General features: G+C 73.7%; 4 protein-coding genes and 1 long non-coding RNA gene across 9 annotated transcripts; 4 read left to right on the forward strand and 1 right to left on the reverse strand.

Moving 5' to 3' along the window:
• The first annotated feature begins 2,602 nt into the window (after positions 1-2,602).
• On the forward strand, positions 2,603-5,017 carry RAD9A (RAD9 checkpoint clamp component A). Of its 3 annotated transcripts, none has more exons than XM_040559451.1 (11): positions 2,603-2,761; positions 2,840-2,910; positions 3,055-3,180; positions 3,274-3,388; positions 3,468-3,567; positions 3,659-3,783; positions 3,838-3,944; positions 4,025-4,089; positions 4,160-4,261; positions 4,339-4,561; positions 4,638-5,017. In XM_040559451.1, the coding sequence occupies exons 1-11, from the start codon at positions 2,728-2,730 to the stop codon at positions 4,734-4,736; spliced, it is 1,167 nt and encodes a 388-aa protein (XP_040415385.1). In that variant the 5' UTR covers positions 2,603-2,727; the 3' UTR covers positions 4,737-5,017. The 3 variants fall into 3 exon arrangements, with proteins under 3 accessions (XP_040415385.1, XP_040415386.1, XP_040415387.1); XM_040559452.1 differs by having other exon boundaries at positions 3,659-3,768; XM_040559453.1 differs by lacking the exon at positions 2,840-2,910 and having other exon boundaries at positions 2,637-2,761.
• Positions 4,856-7,339, reverse strand: PPP1CA (protein phosphatase 1 catalytic subunit alpha). The gene is made up of 7 exons (XM_040559454.1): positions 7,209-7,339; positions 6,755-6,886; positions 6,418-6,648; positions 5,984-6,088; positions 5,692-5,915; positions 5,281-5,415; positions 4,856-5,184 (listed from the first exon to the last, which is right to left on the reverse strand). The coding sequence occupies exons 1-7, from the start codon at positions 7,261-7,263 to the stop codon at positions 5,074-5,076; spliced, it is 993 nt and encodes a 330-aa protein (XP_040415388.1). The 5' UTR covers positions 7,264-7,339; the 3' UTR covers positions 4,856-5,073.
• Positions 7,340-8,817: 1,478 nt separating this feature from the next.
• On the forward strand, positions 8,818-14,461 carry CARNS1 (carnosine synthase 1). The gene is made up of 10 exons (XM_040559609.1): positions 8,818-8,935; positions 9,789-9,806; positions 10,219-10,450; positions 10,546-10,635; positions 10,752-11,236; positions 11,462-11,642; positions 12,084-12,169; positions 12,373-12,604; positions 12,695-12,966; positions 13,177-14,461. The coding sequence occupies exons 2-10, from the start codon at positions 9,804-9,806 to the stop codon at positions 14,392-14,394; spliced, it is 2,799 nt and encodes a 932-aa protein (XP_040415543.1). The 5' UTR covers positions 8,818-8,935; positions 9,789-9,803; the 3' UTR covers positions 14,395-14,461.
• Positions 14,462-15,304: 843 nt separating this feature from the next.
• Positions 15,305-15,642, forward strand: LOC121071371. The gene is made up of 2 exons (XR_005820553.1): positions 15,305-15,406; positions 15,460-15,642. It is a non-coding gene; the product is annotated as an uncharacterized LOC121071371 (long non-coding RNA).
• A 251-nt stretch (positions 15,643-15,893) lies between these two features.
• RPS6KB2 (ribosomal protein S6 kinase B2) lies at positions 15,894-19,209 on the forward strand. Of its 3 annotated transcripts, XM_040559170.1 has the most exons (15): positions 15,894-16,015; positions 16,485-16,519; positions 16,584-16,704; positions 16,805-16,873; positions 16,957-17,104; positions 17,200-17,257; positions 17,358-17,458; positions 17,532-17,622; positions 17,708-17,798; positions 17,890-17,997; positions 18,087-18,149; positions 18,239-18,316; positions 18,401-18,508; positions 18,581-18,693; positions 18,773-19,209. In XM_040559170.1, exons 1-15 carry the CDS (start codon positions 15,944-15,946, stop codon positions 18,945-18,947), a joined length of 1,431 nt encoding a protein of 476 aa, XP_040415104.1. In that variant the 5' UTR covers positions 15,894-15,943; the 3' UTR covers positions 18,948-19,209. The 3 variants fall into 3 exon arrangements, with proteins under 3 accessions (XP_040415104.1, XP_040415103.1, XP_040415102.1); XM_040559169.1 differs by lacking the exon at positions 15,894-16,015 and having other exon boundaries at positions 16,352-16,519; positions 18,404-18,508; XM_040559168.1 differs by lacking the exon at positions 15,894-16,015 and having other exon boundaries at positions 16,354-16,519.
• Positions 19,210-19,306: the final 97 nt, after the last annotated feature.

Raw genomic sequence — 19,306 nt, forward strand, 5'->3', positions numbered from 1 at the left:
GGGGGGCCCTGGCTGCCGCTCGCCCTTTGTTAGTGGCCGGGGAGCGGGACGGGGCGGCGGGCGGGGGGCTCCTTCCTACCTGCTCGGAAATCCATGGGGGCGGCGGCCCGGGGGGTCCTGGCCGCAGGGGGGCTGCGGGGCGGCCGCGCTGCTGCGCCGGGGCCGGGCTGGGAGCTCCCATTTGGCGGCCCCGCTCCCCGCGGGGAGGGCAGCGAGGGGAGAGGGGCGAGGGGCGAGGGGGCGCGGGGGGCGTGGGGGGCGTGGGGTGCCAGGCTGCCGCCCCGCCGCGGGGCAAGGGGGAGCGAGAGGCGGAGAGAGGCGGCGCAGGCAGACAGACAGGCAGGCAGACAGACACACAGACAGAGCGGCGGGGAAGGGCGGCCGGTGCGGGGCGGGGGGCGGCACGGCCGGCCGGCCGGAGGGACGGCGGATGGCCCCGCCGCCCCGGCCCCGGCCCCGGCCCCGGCCCCGGCCCGGCCGCCTCCCGCCCCGCGCCGTTCTCTTCCGACGGGACCTCTCGGCGCTGCCCCGGGGCCGCGGCAGGTGACCGAGCCCCCGGCGGCGGCAGCGCGGCCGCGGCATCGCCCGGCCCGGCGCCGTCGGGGCTCCGGTGCCCCCCCCCCCCACCGGCTCCCGGCGGAGCTCCCGGTGCGCGGCTCCCGGTGCGCATCGCTGCCGTTCTGCCGCCCGTGCCCGGTGGGCCCCGGCCCCGCGCCCCGGGTACCGGCCCCAGTCCCCCGGGTACCGGCCCCAGTCCCCCGCCGCCCTCGCCCTGCGCAGCCCTCTCCTCCCGGCCCCGCGAGCGGCTGCTCGGGCAGGGCGCGAGGCTGCTGACAGCCGGCTCGTCTGCGATCAACCTGCCCCGAGAGGAGGGACCCCGCTCCGGTGCCCGCCAGCCCTCTGGAAATGGAGGCTGCCGTCCCCGTCAGCGGGCCGGGGGCGCTGGGCTGGACCCTCGGGGCCGAGCACGGTGCAAAGCCCTCCTGGTCCGCCCGGCCGGGCAGCTATACCACCGGGGGGGATTCGTGGCCGGCGTGCTCAGGACACGCGGCCAGGACACACGGCCAGCCCCTTCCCCTTGCGACCCACAGCCCACAGTGTGCCGCGGCAGAGGTGAGCCTCGTGTCCCCTTTTTTGCAGGGAGAGGGGGATTCGCTCGCGACGAGGGGCGCAGCCTTGTCTGTGCTGGCTCCCCCCAAAATCTTTGTGCAAAACAAAAGCACTGCACGGCAGCTGGGGAGCGCTTGAGAGGGCTAGGAGGCAGAAGGTGGCTTTGCTGGGGCTCATCCCCGCTCTGAAGCCTCCCCACTGCTCGGCACGGAGCAACCGCATCCCCGTGGCACGCCAAGACCACCCCAGCCCTGAATGCAGGGACGCCCCCACCCCAAACCTGCCCGCCCTGGGCTCGGACGGAGCAACGTGTGGCACCGACACGCGGCTGAGCGCTCAGCACCCCCGGCGGGGCAGCACGGGGAGCGAAGCCGCTTGGGGTGAGGGGGCCGCCGGGCACTGCCCAGGGCTGCCGGGCCGGGGAGGGGTAGGGGGGGAGGCGGCGGTGCTGCCCCAGCCCTGTCGCTAGGGGGGTCCGGGGGGCTGTGCCCGGCTCCCCGCAGTGCCGGGGGGGGGTCCCCCGCCTCCCCCCAGCCGCCAGCGCGGGGCCGGCCTCCCCGTGCGCTCCACTCCCCCTGCCGCGGGCAGGGTGTCCGGTTTCCCCCCCGGCAATCGGCCCCCCCCCCCCCAGCAGAGCCCGGCGGTTGGGAAAAGCCGCCTGCGGGTCCCCGGGGGCTGCCGGCGGCACCGCGGGGCTGATGGGAGCGGCGGCCGGCTCCGGGCCGACCCCGCGGCTCCCCCGGGGAGGGGACGGGCGGGCGGGGGCCCCTCTTCTGGGGTCCCTATTTCGGGGGCCACGTGCCGGGCCCCGCCCCGCTCGCCCCGGGGAGCCGCAGCCCAGCCCCCCCCGCCCCCCCCAGGTCCACCCGGGACCGAGACCCGGCGGCGTGGGCGAGGCCTTGCCCCCGCCCGGGGCTGCGTCACCGGCAGCGCCCCCGCCGCCTCCCACTGCCGACCTTTGCGGCGGGGCAGCCCGCCGGCCCCCGCAGCCCCCAGCACACCGCCGGGGCCGCACCGGGCAGCGGGGGGAGCGGGGGGAGCGGGGGCTGCCCCGCGCCCCGGAGCCGAGCACCCCGCGCGGGGCAGGCTCCCGCCGGGCCCGGCCCCGGGGCAGAGCCGCGGGCGGCGCGGGGGGCCGGTGGCCCGAGGGCCGGCGGAGGGGAGCGCGGCCGGCGTCGCCCCGCCCCTGCTCGTCGAGGCCCCATTGGCCGCGCGGCACGTCGCTCCGGCTGTCCTCCAATCCGCCGCGCAGCCCGCGCTCCGGCGTCCAATAGCGTGCCGGCCGACCGGGCAGGGCCCGCCCCTTCGCGGGCCGCCGAGGAGCGGGGGCGGAGCGGAGGGAGACGGGCGAAGGGCCCGCCCTCGGTCACGTGAAGGGACGCGGCTAGCGGAGCGCCGCAGCGCCGCCACTCAGCCGCGCCAGCCAATCGGGCGGCCGCGGGGGAGGGGCGGAGACGGGCTGGCGTCCAATGGGAAGGCGGCGGCGGGCGGGAGCGGGGCCGGTGGCGGCGGCGGCGCGGCGGGAGGGAGCGGCGGGGCCGCGCGGGCGGGGGGAGAGGGCCCGGCAGGTGGGGGGGCGGGGCGGGACGGGGGGCGGGGCCCGGCAGCCCCCCCGCCATGAAGTGCGTCATCGCCGGTAGCAACGTCAGAGGTGAGCCCGGGACCGGCACCGGGGGGCAGAGGGGGGGGGGGGTGTCGGCGGCCCCCCCTCACCGCCCCGCTCCCGCAGCCCTGGGCCGCGCCGTGCACGCGCTGTCGCGCATCGGGGACGAGCTGTACCTGGAGCCCACCGGCAGCGGGGTACGGGGCTGCGCACCGGGACGGGGGCCGTACCGGGGCTGGGAAGGGGCGGGGGGAGCCCCGAGCACCCCCCCGTCCCCGTCCCCGTCCCGGTGCAGGCCCGCCCGCTGACGGCCCGGTGCCGGCCCCGTGCCCCCCCCCCAGCTGTCCCTGCGGGCCGCCAGCGCCTCGCGCTCTGCCTTCGCCTCCTTCCTCCTGGCGCCCCTCTTCTTCCAGCTGTACCAGCCCGGGCCCCCCGCCGCGCCCCCGCGCTGCAAGGTGCACATGAAGGTGAGCCAACCCCCCCCACCCCCCGGTACCCCCCCCGGTACCCCCCCCGGTACCCCCGGGGGCTGACGGCCGCGCTCTGCCCCCCCGCCCCAGTCTTTCCTCGGCGTCTTCCGCTCGCTGCCCGCGCTGGAGAAGACGGTGGAGCGGTGCCTGGTGCTGCTGCGGCCCCGTGCCAGCCGCCTGGTGGTGCAGCTGCACTGCAAGTACGGTGAGTGGGGCACCGGGTGGGCGGGGGGGGGGGGGGGGCCGCACCGGCCCCGCTGAGCCGCCGTTCAACCCCCCCCCAGGCATCACCCGGACCCACAACCTGGCCTTCCAGGAGTGCGAGCGGCTGCAGGCCGTCTTCGACACGCAGCGCTGCGCCAGCACCCTCTGCGCCCCGGCACGGTGAGAGCACCGGGGGGCTGCGGGGATACGAGGCGGGGGGGTGGGGGGGGGACACACGAGGTGCTGAGCCCCCTCCCGCCCCGTGCCGCAGGGTGCTGGCGGAGGCTGTGGTCCACTTCCCGCAGACGCTGGCGGAGGTGACGCTGGGGGCCGGCCCCGGGGGCAGGATCAGCCTCCGCAGCTACGTGGAGGATGAGGCCGGTGAGCTGGGGGCCGGGGGCTGACGGGGAGGTGCCTTCCCGCCCCGTGCCCCTGACGGCCTCTCCGCAGACCTGGGCAAGGCGATGGTGACGGAGCTGTGGCTGGCCCCGGACGAGTTCCAGGCGGTGGCTGTAGTCCCGGACTCCCGCATCACCTTCTGCCTCAAGGAATTTCGGGTGAGCGTGACCCGGGGGCCGCCCCCAAACATCCTCCCCCCTCACCCGCTCAGCTCTCACTCTGTCTCGTCTCCGCCCAGGGACTCCTGACTTTCGCCGAGGCCTCCAACTTGCCCCTCACCATCCACTACGACGCGCCCGGCAGGTAGGAGCAGCCGCCCTGGCCACCCCGTGCTTGCCTGACCCCCCCGTGCTTAGGCCCTCTGTGCCCCCAGGCCGGCGATCTTCACCCTGGAAGACCCCCTGATGGAGGCACACCTGGTCCTGGCCACCCTCCTGGACCCCGAGAGCAGCTCCCAGCCCCCCGCAGCCAACGGGTAACCGCTGCCACCAGTAGGGACCAGAGTGAACGGCCCCCACGCCACCCCCGCTGACTCGCCGTCTCCCCATGCAGCATCTCCCACGCGCCTGCCCCATCTGATGACTTCGCTGATGACCTCGAGTCCTACATGGTTGCCATGGAAACCGGCAGCTACGGGGAGGACTCGGGGGCACCCCCCAGCCCCACCTTCCCCCTGCGCACCCCTCGTCCCATAGAAAGCGACCCTCAGGAGGAGGAGGAGGAGGAGGAGGAGGAGGAGGATGGAGCTGTGCCAGGGACGCCCCCTCACAAGAAGGTGGGGGACGGGCACGGATGTGTTGGGGGGCAGGGGATGGGCGCACTCCCCCCTGACACCCGCCTCTCCCCCCCAGTTCCGCTCGCTGTTTTTCGGCTCGGTGATGGCATCGGGGGGGCCCAGCCCGGCCCCCAGCCAGGAGGTGCTGGCAGAGGACAGCGATGGCGAGTGCTGAGACCCCCGGTGCCCCCTGGCACCAGCCCTGGGGCCCCGCTGCGGCAGCTGGCACTGCCTGGGCACGCAGGTTGTGCTCCCCCGGATCCCCCCAGCCACAACACAAAGCACCCCCCCACAACCCTTTACAAGTTTATTCCCAAAAAAGCCTCCTGCCCCCCCCTCCACTGCTGTCCCAGGGGTGGGCTGCCCCACTCACCCCGGTGGGCCCTGCCCCAGAGGGGGCTTTTGGTTCGGTGGAGGGTGGCGGGGGGGGCGGGATCTTACAAATAAAAAAACGAATGGAAAGAGGAGCGACCTGATGGGGGGGCCGGGCCCCGGGCCCCAGCGGCGGGTGCTCACTTCTTGGCTTTGGCAGAGTTGCGGGGAGGGGTGACGGGGCGTCCGGCGGGGTTCAGCCCGCTGAACTGCCCGTATTTGCCCTTGTTCTTGTCGGCCGGCTTCAGGATCTGGGGGTCAGGGGATGAGTGGGGGGCTGCAGGCGGCCGCCCCCCACTTTCCCCACCTCCAGCCCCACCCGCCCACCCGCCCGAGCTGCAGCCCACCTGGAAGGAGCACATGAGGGTCTCATCCACGCTCATCATGGCGCCCGCGTTGTCGAACTCCCCGCAGTAGTTGGGCGCCGAGAAGAGGGTCACGAGCTGGCGCTTGGCGAAGAACTCGTAGCCGTCCTCCACCACCTGCGGGGCCTCGGGGCTCAGCTGGGGCAACCCCACTGCCCTGGGGCAGATATCCCCCCCTGCGCCCTGCCTGCGATCCCCCCCCGGGACAAATACCTTCCCTCCACAAGCTTACGGAGCCCAGCCACCCGCTGGGGCAACACCCCCAAGACCCCATACGTCCCCTCCTGAGGGGAAACCTCCAGGAGACCCCTGCCTGTAGGGAGCCCGGGTGTCCCCAGAGCAAACACCCCAGAGCAAGAGCCAGGCACCCCTGCCAACCTCCCCCAGCGGTACCTGGTGTGCCCGGCAGATGAGGTCCAGGTCGTGCTTGTGCAGGAACTTGGCCACCACCTCTGCCCCGAAGGTGAAGGAGACGCCGCGGTCGTTCTCGCCCCATCCCTGCACGTCCTTGTCGGGGTCGGACCAGAGCAGGTCGCACAGCAGCCCCTGGTCGGGCACGTCCGTGGGGCGCATGATCCGCCGGATCTGCTCCATCGACTGCAGGTCGGGAGACAGCCCTGCGCGGGGCAGGGGGCGTCAGGCCCTGCCGGGGGGCAGCCCCCCGCCCCAGGGGCACCGTGCCCACCTCCGTGGCAGCAGAAGATCTTCTCGTCCACGATGGCGGCGATGGGCAAGCAGTTGAAGCAGTCGGTGAATGTCTTCCAGAGCTTGATGTTGTACCGCCGCTTGCCTGCGAGGCAGCGGCGTGGGTGCCAGGAGCCCCCCCCACGGAGCCTCACCAGTCCCAGCCCCGCTCCGGCTGCCCGTGGGACGTCACCGGGTGACGCAGCGTGGGCCTGGGACGGGGGCACGGGGCAGGCACGGGGCATCGCATCCCGGCAGAGAAGGTGCCGGTGGGGACGGGTGGCGTGGGGGTGACGAGAGGGCTCCCATTTGTCACAGAAACCGCAGACGGGGCCAAGCGTGGGATGGCACGGGGAAGACACGAGGCGAAGGCGGGCAGGGAAAGGTGGGTGGGATGGGGCTGGAGGGGGGGCACGGCGGCGTCTCAGCACTCACACTCATCGTAGAAGCCGTAGATGCGGTTGATGCTGGCGCACTCGTGGTTGCCGCGCAGCAGGAAGAAGTTCTCGGGGTACTTGATCTTGTAGGCCAGCAGCAGGCAGATGGTCTCCAGGGACTGCTTGCCCCGGTCCACGTAGTCGCCCAGGAACAGGTAGTTGCTCTCGGGGGGGAACCCGCCGTACTCGAAGAGGCGCAGCAGGTCGTAGTACTGCCCGTGGATGTCCCCTGGGGGGGGGGGGGGGGGGGCACAGCGCGGGGTGACGCCCGGCCCCGCCGCCCCCCCCCCCCCCCCCCGGTCCCCCCGGTGCCCCCGCCCCGTCCCGGTGCTCACCGCAGATCTTGAGGGGCGCCTCGAGCTCCAGCAGGATGGGCTGGCTCAGGAAGATCTCCCGCGACTTGAGGCACAGCCCGCGGATCTCGTTCTCCGTCAGCTGCACGTTCTTCCCGGGACGCGACCCTTGCACTGAGGGGGGGCGGCCGTCAGCGGGACCCCCCCCCCCCCCCCGGTAACGGAGCCGGTAACGGAGCCGGTAACGGAGCCGGTAAACGCCCCCAGACCCCGCCGTGCCCCCCCCACACCCCCGGACCGCCCGGCCCGGTACCCGCCCCCCCCCCCTCCCCGCTCCCCTCAGCCCACCCCCCCGCCGGTCCCGGTCCCTCCCCGGGGCCGTTGCGGGGCCCGGAGGCCGCCGGGGCCCCGGGGCCGTTGGTGCCGCGGGCGGGGCCGTTGGCGGCGGCCCCGTGCCGGAGGGGGCGGCCGGGGGGGTCCCGTGGGGGCCGCTCACCCTCCAGGAGGCGGCTGATGATGGAGTCCAGGTTGAGCTTCTCGGTGTCCGCCATGGCCGCCGGACGCTGCGTCCCCGCGCGCCGCCCGCCCCGCCCCGCCCCGCCCGGCACCGGGAGCGGCCCGCGGGGCCCCGGGGGGGCGGCGCCGCAGCGCCCCCTGCCGGGTCGGAGGCCGCGGAGACGCGGAGCGGGGCGGCCGGCGGCGGGACGCCGGGGGGCAACCGGGACGGGGGACGAGGGACGGCACCGGCGGGCAGCGGGACGCGGCGGGCACCGGGACAGGGGACGCGGGACAGCACCGGGACACGGGGCGTGGGACACGGGGCAGCACCGGGACACCGGGAGTCGGCGGGACAGGGGACACGGGAAGGCACCGGGGGGCACAGGGACACGGCGGGCACCGGGATAGGGGACGCGGGACAGCACCGGGGGCACCGGGACACCGGGGGTCAGCGGGACAGGGGACACGGGAAGGCAGCGGGAGGGCACCGGGACGCGGGACATAGGACAAGGGGCTGCACCGGGGGGCACGGAGACATAGCGGGGGCACCGGGACGGCACCGAGACGCTGGGACACGGGATAGGGGACACGGGACGGCACCGGGGAACATGGGGGGGACGCGGGAAGTGGGGCAAGAGGAAGCACCGGGGGACGTAGGGGGACACAGGGCAGCACCGGGGGGCAGCGAGACGTGCGTGGGTGGATGGGGTGGGGGGCAGCGGGGTAGGAGACACGGGACATAAGGCAGGGGGCAGCACGGGGGTCACGGAGACACCGGCGGGACACCGGGACACTGGGACACGGCACAGCACCGGGGAGCGTGGGGGGACACGGGACACGGTGGGCACCGGGACACCGGGGAGGGGAGTTGGGTAGGTGACACGGGACAGCGCCGGGGGACATGAGAGACACGGGATTTGGGATGGGCGACAGCACTGGGGGGCACGGGGGACACGGACACCCCCGGGGGTGCACCGCGGGGTGCACGGGACCTGGGACATGTGACGGCACCGGGGGGCAGCGGGGCACCGGACACGTGACAGAGGGCACGGGACAGCACCGGGGGGCACGGAGGCACCGGGACACGTGACGCGGGACACGGGACAGCACCGGGGGGGGGCGGGGGGGGGCGCGGGGGGACAGGCGCAGCTCTGCCCCCGCCGCCCCGCTCCGTGCATGCCCCGTGCCCGCACCCCCCGGTGCCCGCTCCCGCCCGGCGGGGCCGCGTCTCGGGGCTGTGCCGGTGCGGCCACGCGGGACCGTTGCCGGGAGGCTGTTGCCACCCCCGTGCCGCGGAGACTCCCGTGGGGGCCTCCGTGGGGAGCGGGGGAGACGGCGTGTGCCGCGCCGTGCGGTGCCGCGCCGTGGGGCGCTTTGCCGTGCCGTGCCGTGCCGTGCCGTGCCGTGCCGTGCCGTGCCACGCGTGCCCCCGGTGCCGTCCGCTCCCCGCGTGCCACGCGCGCCGCCAGCCCGGGCCGCGTGCCCGTGGCCCCCGTCCGTGACATTTCAGCCCCGCGGTGTCAGCTGCGCCGCTGTCCCCGGGCGACCCCCGGGTGCCCCAGCCCCCGCTGGCCGCCTCCCCGCACCCCCCGCCCCCCGTCCCCGCCCCGCGCCCTCCCCCGGGGCCGCCCCGCCCGGGCTGGAGGCACCGCCGGTGCAGAACCGGGCACAGGGCTCTGCGGGCAGCGACAGCCGCGGGCACCGGCACCGCCACAGCGACCGCCGGTGGGTGCCGGGGGGGGGGGGTGCGTGTGCGCTGTGCACGCGTGTGCGGGGACTTGTGCACGTGTGTCCACGCGTGTCCGTGCGTGGCGTGCTCGGAGCTCTGCGGGGACGGGGACGGCGACAGCGCGAGCAGCTGTCGCGCTAAGCCGGGGGACGTGCGGCGCGGCATCTCCGCCGCGCTGGGGACAGGCGACAGGCAACAGGCGACAGGGGCCGGGTGGCAGCCGGGGACAATGGGGCTCTGTGCCGCCCGCCGTGCCCGCCGCCTAATCCGGGGCACGGGGCCGGGCCCCCAGGCGTGGGGGGGGGGGGGGCGCGCGGGGCTTTAATGTCTCCGAGCGCACCCCCGGCTCCAGCGGGGCGCTGTCCCGGGGGCAGGCATCCATCCACGCGCGACCGCGGGCCCCGCGCAGGTACCGCGGCGAAAGGGCTTGCCGGGGCGCGGGGGGTGGGGGGGGGCGTACCGCCACCGGGGTCGCCCCCGTCGCGTGGACACCGTCCAGGGCCCCCCCGTGGGGTCCGCGGCTGTCAGTGCTGGCCAGGGGACGCCCGTGCCTCAGTTTCCCCCGTGCCAGAGCCGCTGGGCTGGGGCACCCGAGGGGGGGGGCACGCCCGGGCCCACAGCCCCAGGGCACCTTGGCACCGGCCGCAGGGGGGTCCCCGGTGGGGCTGAGCTGACGCCGGATTAGGATAATCCCTGCCGGCGCTCAGCCAGAGCTGCCCCAGTCAGCAGGGCTGGCACCGAGGGGTGCGGGGGGGGAGAAGGGACACCGGGGCTGGCACCGAGGGGACCCCAGGACACCCCGGGGCTCCCTGCCAAACTCGGCTGACTCGGCCCCTCTGTCTTTTGCAGCCCCCCGACGCCAGGATGGTGAGTGGTCCCGGGAGGGTCCAGGCGGGGGGGGGGCTCTTCCCAGCAGGGCTCGGCGGTACCGGGCACTCGGCGTGGCAGTGCCGTGCCCACCCGCCGCGTGACCCCGCGGGGACAAGGGGACGCTTTGTCTGGGAGCTGGCACTGCCCTGCTGTCCCCAAGGCGGTGGCTCTGTGCCTGGGCACCCCCACAGCCCCCCAACCCCCTTGCCCCGTGCTGCGGCACTGCCCCATGCCTGCCCCATGCTGCCCTGAACCCCACGCCCGCCCCATCGCCCCCACGCCAGCTCCATCGCCCCCGTGCTCACCCCTCATCTGTCCTACTGCTGGCCCCATCCCTGCCCCTGTCTGTGCCCCGTGGCAACCCCCACGGCAGCCACCCGGTTCCAGCCCCAGCTGTGCCCCACGGCAGCTCTCAGTGGACCAGGTCAGCGTGGAGCAGCCGCTGAGCCCGAAGGAGCAGGAGTGGGCAGGGCCGGAGGCACTGTGCCCGCGCTGGCTGGACGAGGAGGTGTCTGATGGCGAGGTCCCCGAGGACACCGGGGACCCCGACTCAGCCACCCATGGCTACGAGTTGCTGCAGAGTGCCCTGCGCCAGGAGGGGCTGCCCCTCACCGTGGACCACACCAAGGAGCCCCGCACGGGTACTGGGCATGGGGTCACAGGGGCTGGGAGCTGGGGTGCCAGGGACGGGGTGGCAGAGGGGTACCATGCCTGCTGACCACCACCTCGCTGGCAGGATTCGGTCCACTGGACATGACTGTCTGCATCCTGGGCTCCCCGACCGCCTTCCTGCCCGTCCTGCTGGAGGGTGGCTCCCGCTGCCCAGGTGCGTACGGCCCCCAGTCCCCCATAACGGGCAGCCACGAGCTCCCCCCGTCCCACCCAGGGTGGGCATCCAGCACAGGGGGCACGGCCACTGCCCACACCCCTGCCCACCCGCAGGTGCCATGGTGCTGTGCCTCTCACCCACCTGGGCCAGCCGGGTGCCCTCGGAGACGTCCCCAGGCGCCTGGTCACTGCTGCTCTCCCAGGGAGTCTCCTTTGAGGCGGGGGGCCACAGCGCCCTGGAGGTGTTTGTGCCCCACCGGCGGGCCACCTACGTGACGGGCACCTTCAGCCCCGGGACTGAGAGCAGCTGGGTGGGCGAGCTGGCCCGTGACCTCGACTGTCCTACGGGGGGATCAGTGCCACTGGCCCAGTGGCTGGAGGACCCGGTGGCCACCCGCCAGGTGCTGGCTGCCTGTGCTGGCCTGCTCGTGCCCCCCACCCTGGCCTTTGTCCTGGGAACGGAGGGGGCCCTGCCTGAGGACCCCGCACCCCCTGGGGTGCGCCTGGTGCGGCTGGAAGACCCCCAGGGCCAGGAGAGCCTGGTGCGGGAGGAAGTGGGCGCCTTCCTGGGGGGCACTGCCATGAAGCCCTACAGCCAGGTGGGCACTGGGTGGCACCGCGGGGTGGGTGGGGGGCTGTGGGGCTGGGGCATGGGGGCAGGGGGCAGCAGCGGGACACTCGGGGGTGGCTGTGGGGTGCCAGTCACAAGCACCGAGTGGTGGTGCGGCTCGGTGGGACGGCCACGGGGTGGTGGTGGGAGCGGGTGGCAGGGGGCGAGGGGTGCTGTGGTGAGGTGGCAGGGGGTGACACCACGCTGCATGCAGGTGGCGGTGCGGCCGGCAGGGTGGCGGTGGCGTGGGACAGGCACTCGCAGCACCCACGGGAAGGCGGAGGGGGCGGCGGTGGCGGCGGCGGTGGTGGCCCGGCTGAGTGGGCTGCAGGAGGAGGAGAGCGTCCTGCTGGAGGCCCTGGTGCCCACCGCCCGCCTGCCCGCGCCCCCCCCACGTAAGACCCCCCCTCGGGCGCCCACCACCCCCGGGGGGGGAGAGGGGTGGGAAGGGCCCCCTGGAGCTCCCACCGTCCCTGGGAAGGGCCCCCTGGAGCTCCCACGGTTGCTGTCAGCCTCATCTCCACACCCTGGGGTGGGGGCCGCCCCGGACCCCTGCAGCCCCCTAGGGAGGGGGGGGGAGGTGACTTCCCTGGCCCCCTGCTGTCCCCTGAGCTGGGGGCAGTGCCCATCGTAAGGGGGCAGGTGGGGAGGTGGGGGGACCGTCCTTGGCTCCCCACCATCCCAGGGGGCTGGGGGTGGCCGTGGCGGTGGTGGTGCCACACTGGGCTGCCCTGCGACCAGGGGTGGGTTGGGGGGGGGGGGGCGCGGCAGGGCCCCCTCCCCACGTTCCCGTCCTCGGGCTGCGGCGCGTCCCTGCCCTGTCCCTCGCCCCCCAGGCAGCGCAGCCCCGCGGCTGCCCGTGGCCCTGCGCATCTGCACCGTCGTCTGCCGGTCCTGGGGGGACCGGCCCCAGCTCTGCCAGGTACGGCCTGGGCGCGAGGGTGGGGGTGCCACGCCCTTGGGTGGGGTCGGGAAGCCCCCCCCCCGTTCATGTAGCCCCTGTGCTTGGCAGTGGGTGCGGCATGGTGGGGGTGACCGCGAGCTGTGGGGTGTCGGCACCTGGTGGCTCTGGGCGTCCCCGGGGGTGGCCCATGTGCCCGTGCCGGTGGCGGCGTGTCCCCACAGGTGGCATGCAGCATGGGGCGCGCGGAGGCGCCGGTACGGCATGGGGAGGCGCTGCCCCTGGGCCTGGACTCCAGCCTGCAGCAGTGGGGCCTGGCGGACCCGGGGCACCGGCAGGCACTGGCGGAGCGGCTGCGGGGGGCTGCTGAGGATGCCATGGCCGCCCTCCTGGCCGCTGAAGCCAAGCTGAGCCCCGCACAGCGTGGTGGCGCCCGCGCCCGCACCGACATCCTTGGTGAGCACCAGCCCCTGGGGCTGCTCCTGCAGGGGCAGGGGGAGGGCAGCCCTGGGGTGCTGAGTGCGCCGTCCCCACCGTGTCCCCCAGGTGTGGATTTCCTGCTGTCATGTGTGGATGACACCCTGGAGCTGGTGGCCCTCTCTGCCAACTGCCAGCGGTGCTTGGAGACCTGCCTGCTGGCTGAGGCCATGGGGCGCGACGTGGGGGAGCCTGCTGGTGACCTGCCCCGGCTGCTGGCAGAAGCCCTGCTCCACCGGGCACAGTGCCACCTGGTAGAGGGAAAGGACATCCTACTCATCGGGGCCGGCGGCGTCAGCAAGAGTTTCGTTTGGGAAGCAGCCCGCGAATATGGCTTGAGGGTAAGGAGGAAATGGGGCTGTCAGTAGGTTCCAGAGTGAACACCGGTCACTGCCCCGCAGGCAGTGGCTGCGCTGTAGCAGTGCTCACACTGCGGGTGGTCTCCGAACCGCTCTCCTTCTGCATGGGCTGAGGGGGGCGGCGTGGGGCCGGGGCTGGGCGCCCGTCCCCCGTCCCCACACCACAGTGATGCCCGTGTGGTGGCTGCGCAGATCCACCTGGTGGAGTCAGACCCGGAGCACTTTGCGGCGGGGCTGGTGCAGACCTTCCTGCCCTACGACAGCCGGGAGCACCAGCGCGACGAGGAGCACGCTGAGCGGGTGGTGGAGCTGGTGCGTGCCCGGGACCTGCGGCCCCATGCCTGCCTCTCCTACTGGGACGACTGCGTGGTGCTGGCGGCGCTGGTGTGCCAGCGGCTGGGGCTGCGCGGCAGCCCGCCCGCTGCCGTCCGCCTGGCCAAGCAGAAGAGCCGGACCCATCAGCACCTGCAGTGCTGCCGCCGTGGCCGCCCGCCACCCGCCGCCTTCGCCGTGCCCTGCCGGCGGCTGCGCAGCCACGGGGACGTGGAGCGGGCGGCGGGTGTCGTCCCCTTCCCCGCCGTGGCCAAGCTGGAGTTTGGGGCGGGCGGCGTGGGCGTGCGGCTGGTGGAGAGCGCCCGGCAGTGCCACGCGCACGCCGCCCGGCTGTGGCGCGACCTGCGTGCCGACACCGACTACCCGGGCATCGGGCTGGGCTGGGGCAACGCCATGCTGCTGATGGAGTACGTGCCGGGCACCGAGCACGACGTCGACCTGGTGCTGTTCGAGGGGCGGCTGCTGGGCGCCTGGGTGTCGGACAACGGCCCCACGCGCCTGCCCGCCTTCCTGGAGACAGCGGCCGTGCTGCCCTCCTGCCTGCCCGCCGACCGGCAGGCCCAGCTGGTGCGGGCGGCCCTGCAGTGCTGCCGGGCCTGCGGGCTGCTCGACGGCGTCTTCAACGTGGAGCTGAAGCTGGGCCCCGGCGGCCCGCGCCTGCTGGAGATCAACCCGCGCATGGGCGGCTTCTACCTGCGCGACTGGATCCGCGCCGTCTACGGCCCCGACCTGCTGCTGGCGGCCGTGCTGGTGGCGCTGGGGCTGCCGCCCGTGCTGCCCGCCCGCCCCGCGCCCCGCGCCCACCTGGCGGGCGTCATGTGCCTGGCCTCCGAGCACGGCCCGGCGCTGCGCCACGGCGGGCTGGCGGCCCTGCAGGGCCTGCAGCGGCGCGGGCTGGTGCGGCTCAACCCGCTCTTCGAGGAGGCGGGCGGCCAGTACGAGGAGCCCTGCCTGAGCGTGGCCTGCGCCGGGGGCAGCCCAGCCGAGGCCTGCGGGCGCCTGCTGGGGCTCTGCCAGGCGCTGGGCATCGACTCGCCACGTTACCCCGTCGACCATTTCCTCTCCCACTTCAAATAGCCCCGGCGGGGAGCGGGGCGGGGGGGTGGCACGGAGGTCCTGACCCACGGCCCTGCCTGCCCGGCCCCCGGCGCCCCCCGGCTCCCCCCGGCCCCCCAACATGTCCTCTTCTCCACCACCCCCTCCCCCCGAGCCCTCCCTGGGCCTTGTCACCCATGTTGCTTGCTCCCCGTGGCACGGGGACAGAGCCCAAGGGGAGTCCTGAGACCCCTGCCCTGCCATCCCTGTGCTGTCCCCAGGGGAGTCGGGGAGGGGGCCCCCTCATTAATGAGCCTATGGTAATGGGGTGGCCCTCATGGCACCCATGCCACTCCACAATGGCAGTAGGACCAGCCAGCACAGGGAGACCCCGCAATAACAGAGCGCACAGGGAGGTCCCACAATAATGAACCAGCATGGGGAGACCCTACAATAACAAATGGGCATGGGGAGACCCTACGATAAAGGAACATGGGGAGACCCTACGATAACAAATGAGCATGGGGAGACCCTGCAATAGCAGATGAACATGGGGAAACCGTACAATAACAGACCAGCATGGGGAGACCCTGTGAGGAAACACCATCACTGGGTAGACCCTACAATAACAAACCAGAGCGAGGGAGACCCTGCCATATCAAACATGGGGAGACTCTCCCATGACACACAGCCCTGGGAAGGGTCCATGAGGACAAGCTGGGCCCTCAGGAGATGCCGTGTGACAACGCAGTGTGTAATAGCCACTGCTGCCCTGTCACCCCTCGTCACCATCGAGCGGTCTGACAGCAACAGACGCCACAGTAACAGCAGCAACCCTACAATAACACAGCCCATGTAGCACCCGAGATCCCCCCCAGTAACAGCAGCGATCCTACAATAACACAGCTCAAGTAGTCATGTAGTGCCCAAGACCCCCCTTACTGGGGGGAATAGTGACCCTAAAAAACCACACAGCCTGTGTAGCACCTGAGACCTCCCAGTAACAGCAGTGACCCTACAATAACACAGCCCACGTAGTGCCCAAGACCCCTCAGTAACAGCAGTGACCGTACAATAACAGCCCATGTAGCACCCAAGACCCCCCAGTAACAGCAGTGACCCTACAAAAACACACAGCCCACGCAGTGCCCTAGGCCCCCGGTAGCAGCAGTGACCCTACAATAACACAGCCCACGTAATGCCCAAGACCCCCCAGTAGCAGCAGTGACCCTACAATAACACACAGCCCACGCAGTGCCCTAGACACCCCAATAAAGGCTGTGGAGCACCGGGGCCGTGTCGCTGTCCCACTTTCTGGGGGCAGTTCCCCCTCCCGGACCCCCCCCGGCGGGGCCCCCCCGCGGGCCAGCGCTGACATTTGGGGCCGACCCCTGCCCTTTACAGGGCCACCCCGATACCCGAGCCGCCGCGGGGGCGTGGCCTCGGATCGGGGGGCGTGGCCTCGGCGAAGGGGGGCGGGGCCGCGTCCCGGACTACATTTCCCGTGGTGCCCCGCGGCGGGGATGCCGGGGTCCCCCCGTGACGCGGGGGCGGGGCGGGGCGGGTGCGGCGGTCCCGGTGCGGCGCCGCCATGGCGGGGGTGTTCGACATCGACCTGGAGACCGAGGAGGGCAGCGACGGGGAGGAGCCCGAGCTGGGCGCCGTGAGCCGGGCCGGGGGCTGTCGGGAGAACCGGGAACCGGGACGGGGGCGTCTGGGAGCGGCGGGGACGGGGCCGGTTGGGCGCGGGGCACCGGGACGGGGGCACCGGGACTGGCGGGAGACAGGGGAGCGGGGACGGGGCTGCGGACGGGGGAACCGCACCGGGAATGGGGGCGGCGGTACCGGGACTGGCGGGGGACGGCGGAGCCGGGGAGGGGGGGACAGCGGGGACCGGGACCCGGTGGGACTGCGGACGGGCTGGGGACGGGGGCACCGGAACGGGCCGGGGCTGGGGCCGGGGCTGAGCACCGGGACAGGGCCGGGCTCGGGCGGGACGGGGAGGTGCACCGGGGCCGGTCAGCGCTGGGGACAAGGGGGACGGATGGATGGACGGACGGAGCGGGGGACGGTCGGGCAGCGGGAGGGGGACCCCCGCCCTGGGCGGGCACCGACGCGGCGTCCCCCCGCAGGAGATGGAGCTGGAGCCCCGGGGGAACGGCCTGGAGTAAGTGCGGGATGCCGGGGGGGGCGCCGGGGGCCCCGTCCCCGCTCACCGCCCGTCCCCGCAGGCCCGTGGGGCACTACGAGGAGATCGAGATCTCCGAGAGCAGCGTCAACAACGGCCCCGAGCACATCGGCCCCCACTGCTTCGAGCTGCTCCGCGTCCTGGGCAAGGGCGGCTACGGCAAGGTGGGGGGGGCTGCCCCCCGGCAGCCAGCGCGGGGCCCCCGGGGCTCGGGGGGGGGGGCTGCTCCTGAGCTGCCTCCCCACCTCCACCACCGCTCCCCAGGTCTTCCAGGTCCGCAAAGTGCAGGGCACCAACACGGGGAAGATCTTCGCCATGAAGGTCCTGAAGAAGGTAGCGCGGCCCCCAGCGTGCCCCCGCTGCCAGCACGGGCCCCCCCTCACCGCCCCCTTCCTCCTCCTCCCGCCCCCCCCCAGGCCAAGATCGCCTGCAACGCCAAAGACACGGCGCACACGCGGGCCGAGCGGAACATCCTGGAGGCCGTCAAGCACCCCTTCATCGTGGACCTCATCTACGCCTTCCAGACGGGCGGCAAACTCTACCTCATCCTGGAGTGCCTCAGCGGTGCGGGCGGCGCGGCGCTGGGCCGGCGGGGGGGGGCACGGGATGGGACAGAGCCCGGTGAAGGCTCAGGGCCACCCCGGGGCTGTGCCTTGCAGGCGGGGAGCTCTTCATGCAGCTGGAGCGCGAGGGCATCTTCCTGGAGGACACCGCCTGGTAGGGACGGCTGACTCTGGTGTATCGTGTCCTGCCCCCCAGGGTGGGGGGTGCAGGGGGGCCCCCGGTGCTGCTCGCCCACCCCCCCCCCCCGCCGCAGCTTCTACCTTAGCGAGATCACGCTGGCTCTGGGCCACCTGCACTCCAACGGCATCATCTACCGTGACCTCAAGCCGGAGAACATCATGCTCAACAGCCAGGGTGGGCAGGGGTCGGGGGGGCTGTGGGGGGGACAGCGGGTTGGGGGCTGACTCCTTCCCCCCCCCCCTCCAAGGGCACATCAAGCTGACGGACTTTGGGCTGTGCAAGGAGTCCATCCATGACGGGGCCGTCACCCACACCTTCTGCGGCACCATCGAGTACATGTGAGCCCGATGGGACGGGGGGGGAGGGCGGAAAGGGGTTGGGAGGGCCCAGTGCTCAGGGTGCCCCCCCCGCCCCCCCCCCCAGGGCCCCCGAGATCCTGGTGCGCAGCGGGCACAACCGGGCGGTGGACTGGTGGAGCCTGGGCGCCCTGATGTACGACATGCTCACCGGATCGGCAAGTTGGCCTCCTGCTCAGGGACTGGGGGGGGTAGGGGGACAGTCCCGGGGGGGGGGCCCTTCATCACTGCCACCCCCTCCCCTTGCAGCCCCCTTTCACGGCCGAGAACCGCAAGAAAACCATCGACAAGATCCTGAAGGGAAAGCTCGTGCTGCCGCCCTACCTGACACCCGACGCCCGTGACCTGCTCAAAAAGGTGGCTGAGCCCCCCCCTGCCCCCGGTACCTCCTGCTTGGTGTGTGTGGGGGGCAGCACTGGAACACCCCCTTGCCGCTTCTCTTCCAGTTCCTCAAGAGGAACCCCAGCCAGCGGGTTGGGGGGGGCCCAGGCGATGCAGCTGACGTGCAGGTAGGAGTGGGGCAGGGGGGAGGTGTCACCAGTGATGCCCCCCACCCCCCCCCCCACCCCGTGACCCTCCCTCCCCACTCCTCCTGCAGAAGCAGCCCTTTTTCCGCCACATCAACTGGGACGACCTGCTGGCCCGCAGGCTGGACCCGCCCTTCAAACCCTGCCTGGTACTGGGGGGGGGGGGCGGTTGGGGGGGGCAGCTCCATCTCCTCTTTGTGGGGGGGCTGTCAAGAGCAGCCGCATCCCCGCAGCAGTCGGAGGAAGACGTCAGCCAGTTCGACACCCGCTTCACCCGCCAGACACCCGTGGACAGCCCAGACGACGCAGCCATCAGCGAGAGCGCCAACCAGGCCTTCCTGGTACTGGGGGGGGGGGCATGGGAGGGGGGGTGTCTCTGACCCGCCCCCCCGACGTGCCCCCTCCCCACGCAGGGCTTCACCTACGTGGCCCCGTCGGTGCTGGAGAGCATCAAGGAGGGGTTCTCCTTCCAGCCCAAGGTGCGCTCGCCCCGGCGCCTCAACAGCAGCCCCCGCACCCCTGTCAGGTACTGGTGCTGGGGGGGGGGAGGCACTGGGGAGGAGGCGGTGCAGCGTGCCCCCCCCCACCACCTCCCCTCCCCACAGCCCCGTGAAGTTCTCCCCCTTCGAGCCCTTCAAGCCAGGGGCAGCGGCGGCAGCAGAGGCCATGGAGCTGGGGCCCAGCCTGCCCCCCCCGCCCGAGGGCACGGCCCCCCTGCCCATCAAGACCGCCGTGGGCACCAAGAAGGCGAAGGGGGGGCGCGGGCGGGTGCCCAGGTAGGGAGGGCGGTGGGGGGGGGGGGACGCCCGCAGGGGGACGCGCCACCGGGTGAGGAGAGACCCCGCGTGGTGCCGGGGTGGGGGGGGCCCCGTCCTGGTGCTGGCCGCGGGGCGAGGGGGGGCCCCGCGGAGCTGCTGGTGCTGGCACGGCGGGGGGACCCCGGCACTGCCCCCCGCCCCTGTGCTGCTGCTGCCGGGGGGGTCTGGGCCGCGGGGCTGTGCCCCCGGTGGTGGGGCGAGTGCCAATTAAAGCGTTGATCAGGCCTGGCTGCCCTATGCTTGGGGGGCTGGGGGGGCGTCCCCGCTATCTGCATAGCCACGCCTCCCTCTGTCTAGCCACGCCCCCTTTCCTTGCCCCAC

Source organism: Cygnus olor, chromosome 5, assembly GCF_009769625.2.
Source record: "Cygnus olor isolate bCygOlo1 chromosome 5, bCygOlo1.pri.v2, whole genome shotgun sequence".
NCBI lineage: Eukaryota > Metazoa > Chordata > Aves > Anseriformes > Anatidae > Cygnus > Cygnus olor.

Coding starts and splice junctions, on each gene's coding strand:
- CARNS1 (XM_040559609.1), top strand. Junction 10,636..10,751: donor GGGTGGCTCCCGCTGCCCAG/GTGCGTACGGCC, acceptor GCCCACCCGCAG/GTGCCATGGTGCTGTGCCTC. Junction 11,237..11,461: donor CCATGAAGCCCTACAGCCAG/GTGGGCACTGGG, acceptor CGCTGCATGCAG/GTGGCGGTGCGGCCGGCAGG.
- RPS6KB2 (XM_040559168.1), top strand. CDS start 16,401: ATGGACGGACGGAGCGGGGGACGGTCGGGCAGCGGGAGGGGGACCCCC. Junction 16,520..16,583: donor CCCCGGGGGAACGGCCTGGA/GTAAGTGCGGGA, acceptor CCGTCCCCGCAG/GCCCGTGGGGCACTACGAGG. Junction 17,998..18,086: donor CCCGTGACCTGCTCAAAAAG/GTGGCTGAGCCC, acceptor CTTCTCTTCCAG/TTCCTCAAGAGGAACCCCAG.
- PPP1CA (XM_040559454.1), bottom strand. CDS start 7,263: ATGGCGGACACCGAGAAGCTCAACCTGGACTCCATCATCAGCCGCCTC. Junction 6,089..6,417: donor CTACGGCTTCTACGATGAGT/GTGAGTGCTGAG, acceptor GCTGCCTCGCAG/GCAAGCGGCGGTACAACATC. Junction 5,416..5,691: donor TCATCTGCCGGGCACACCAG/GTACCGCTGGGG, acceptor GAGGCCCCGCAG/GTGGTGGAGGACGGCTACGA.
- RAD9A (XM_040559451.1), top strand. CDS start 2,728: ATGAAGTGCGTCATCGCCGGTAGCAACGTCAGAG. Junction 3,181..3,273: donor GCTGCAAGGTGCACATGAAG/GTGAGCCAACCC, acceptor CCCCCGCCCCAG/TCTTTCCTCGGCGTCTTCCG. Junction 3,568..3,658: donor ACCCTCTGCGCCCCGGCACG/GTGAGAGCACCG, acceptor CCCGTGCCGCAG/GGTGCTGGCGGAGGCTGTGG.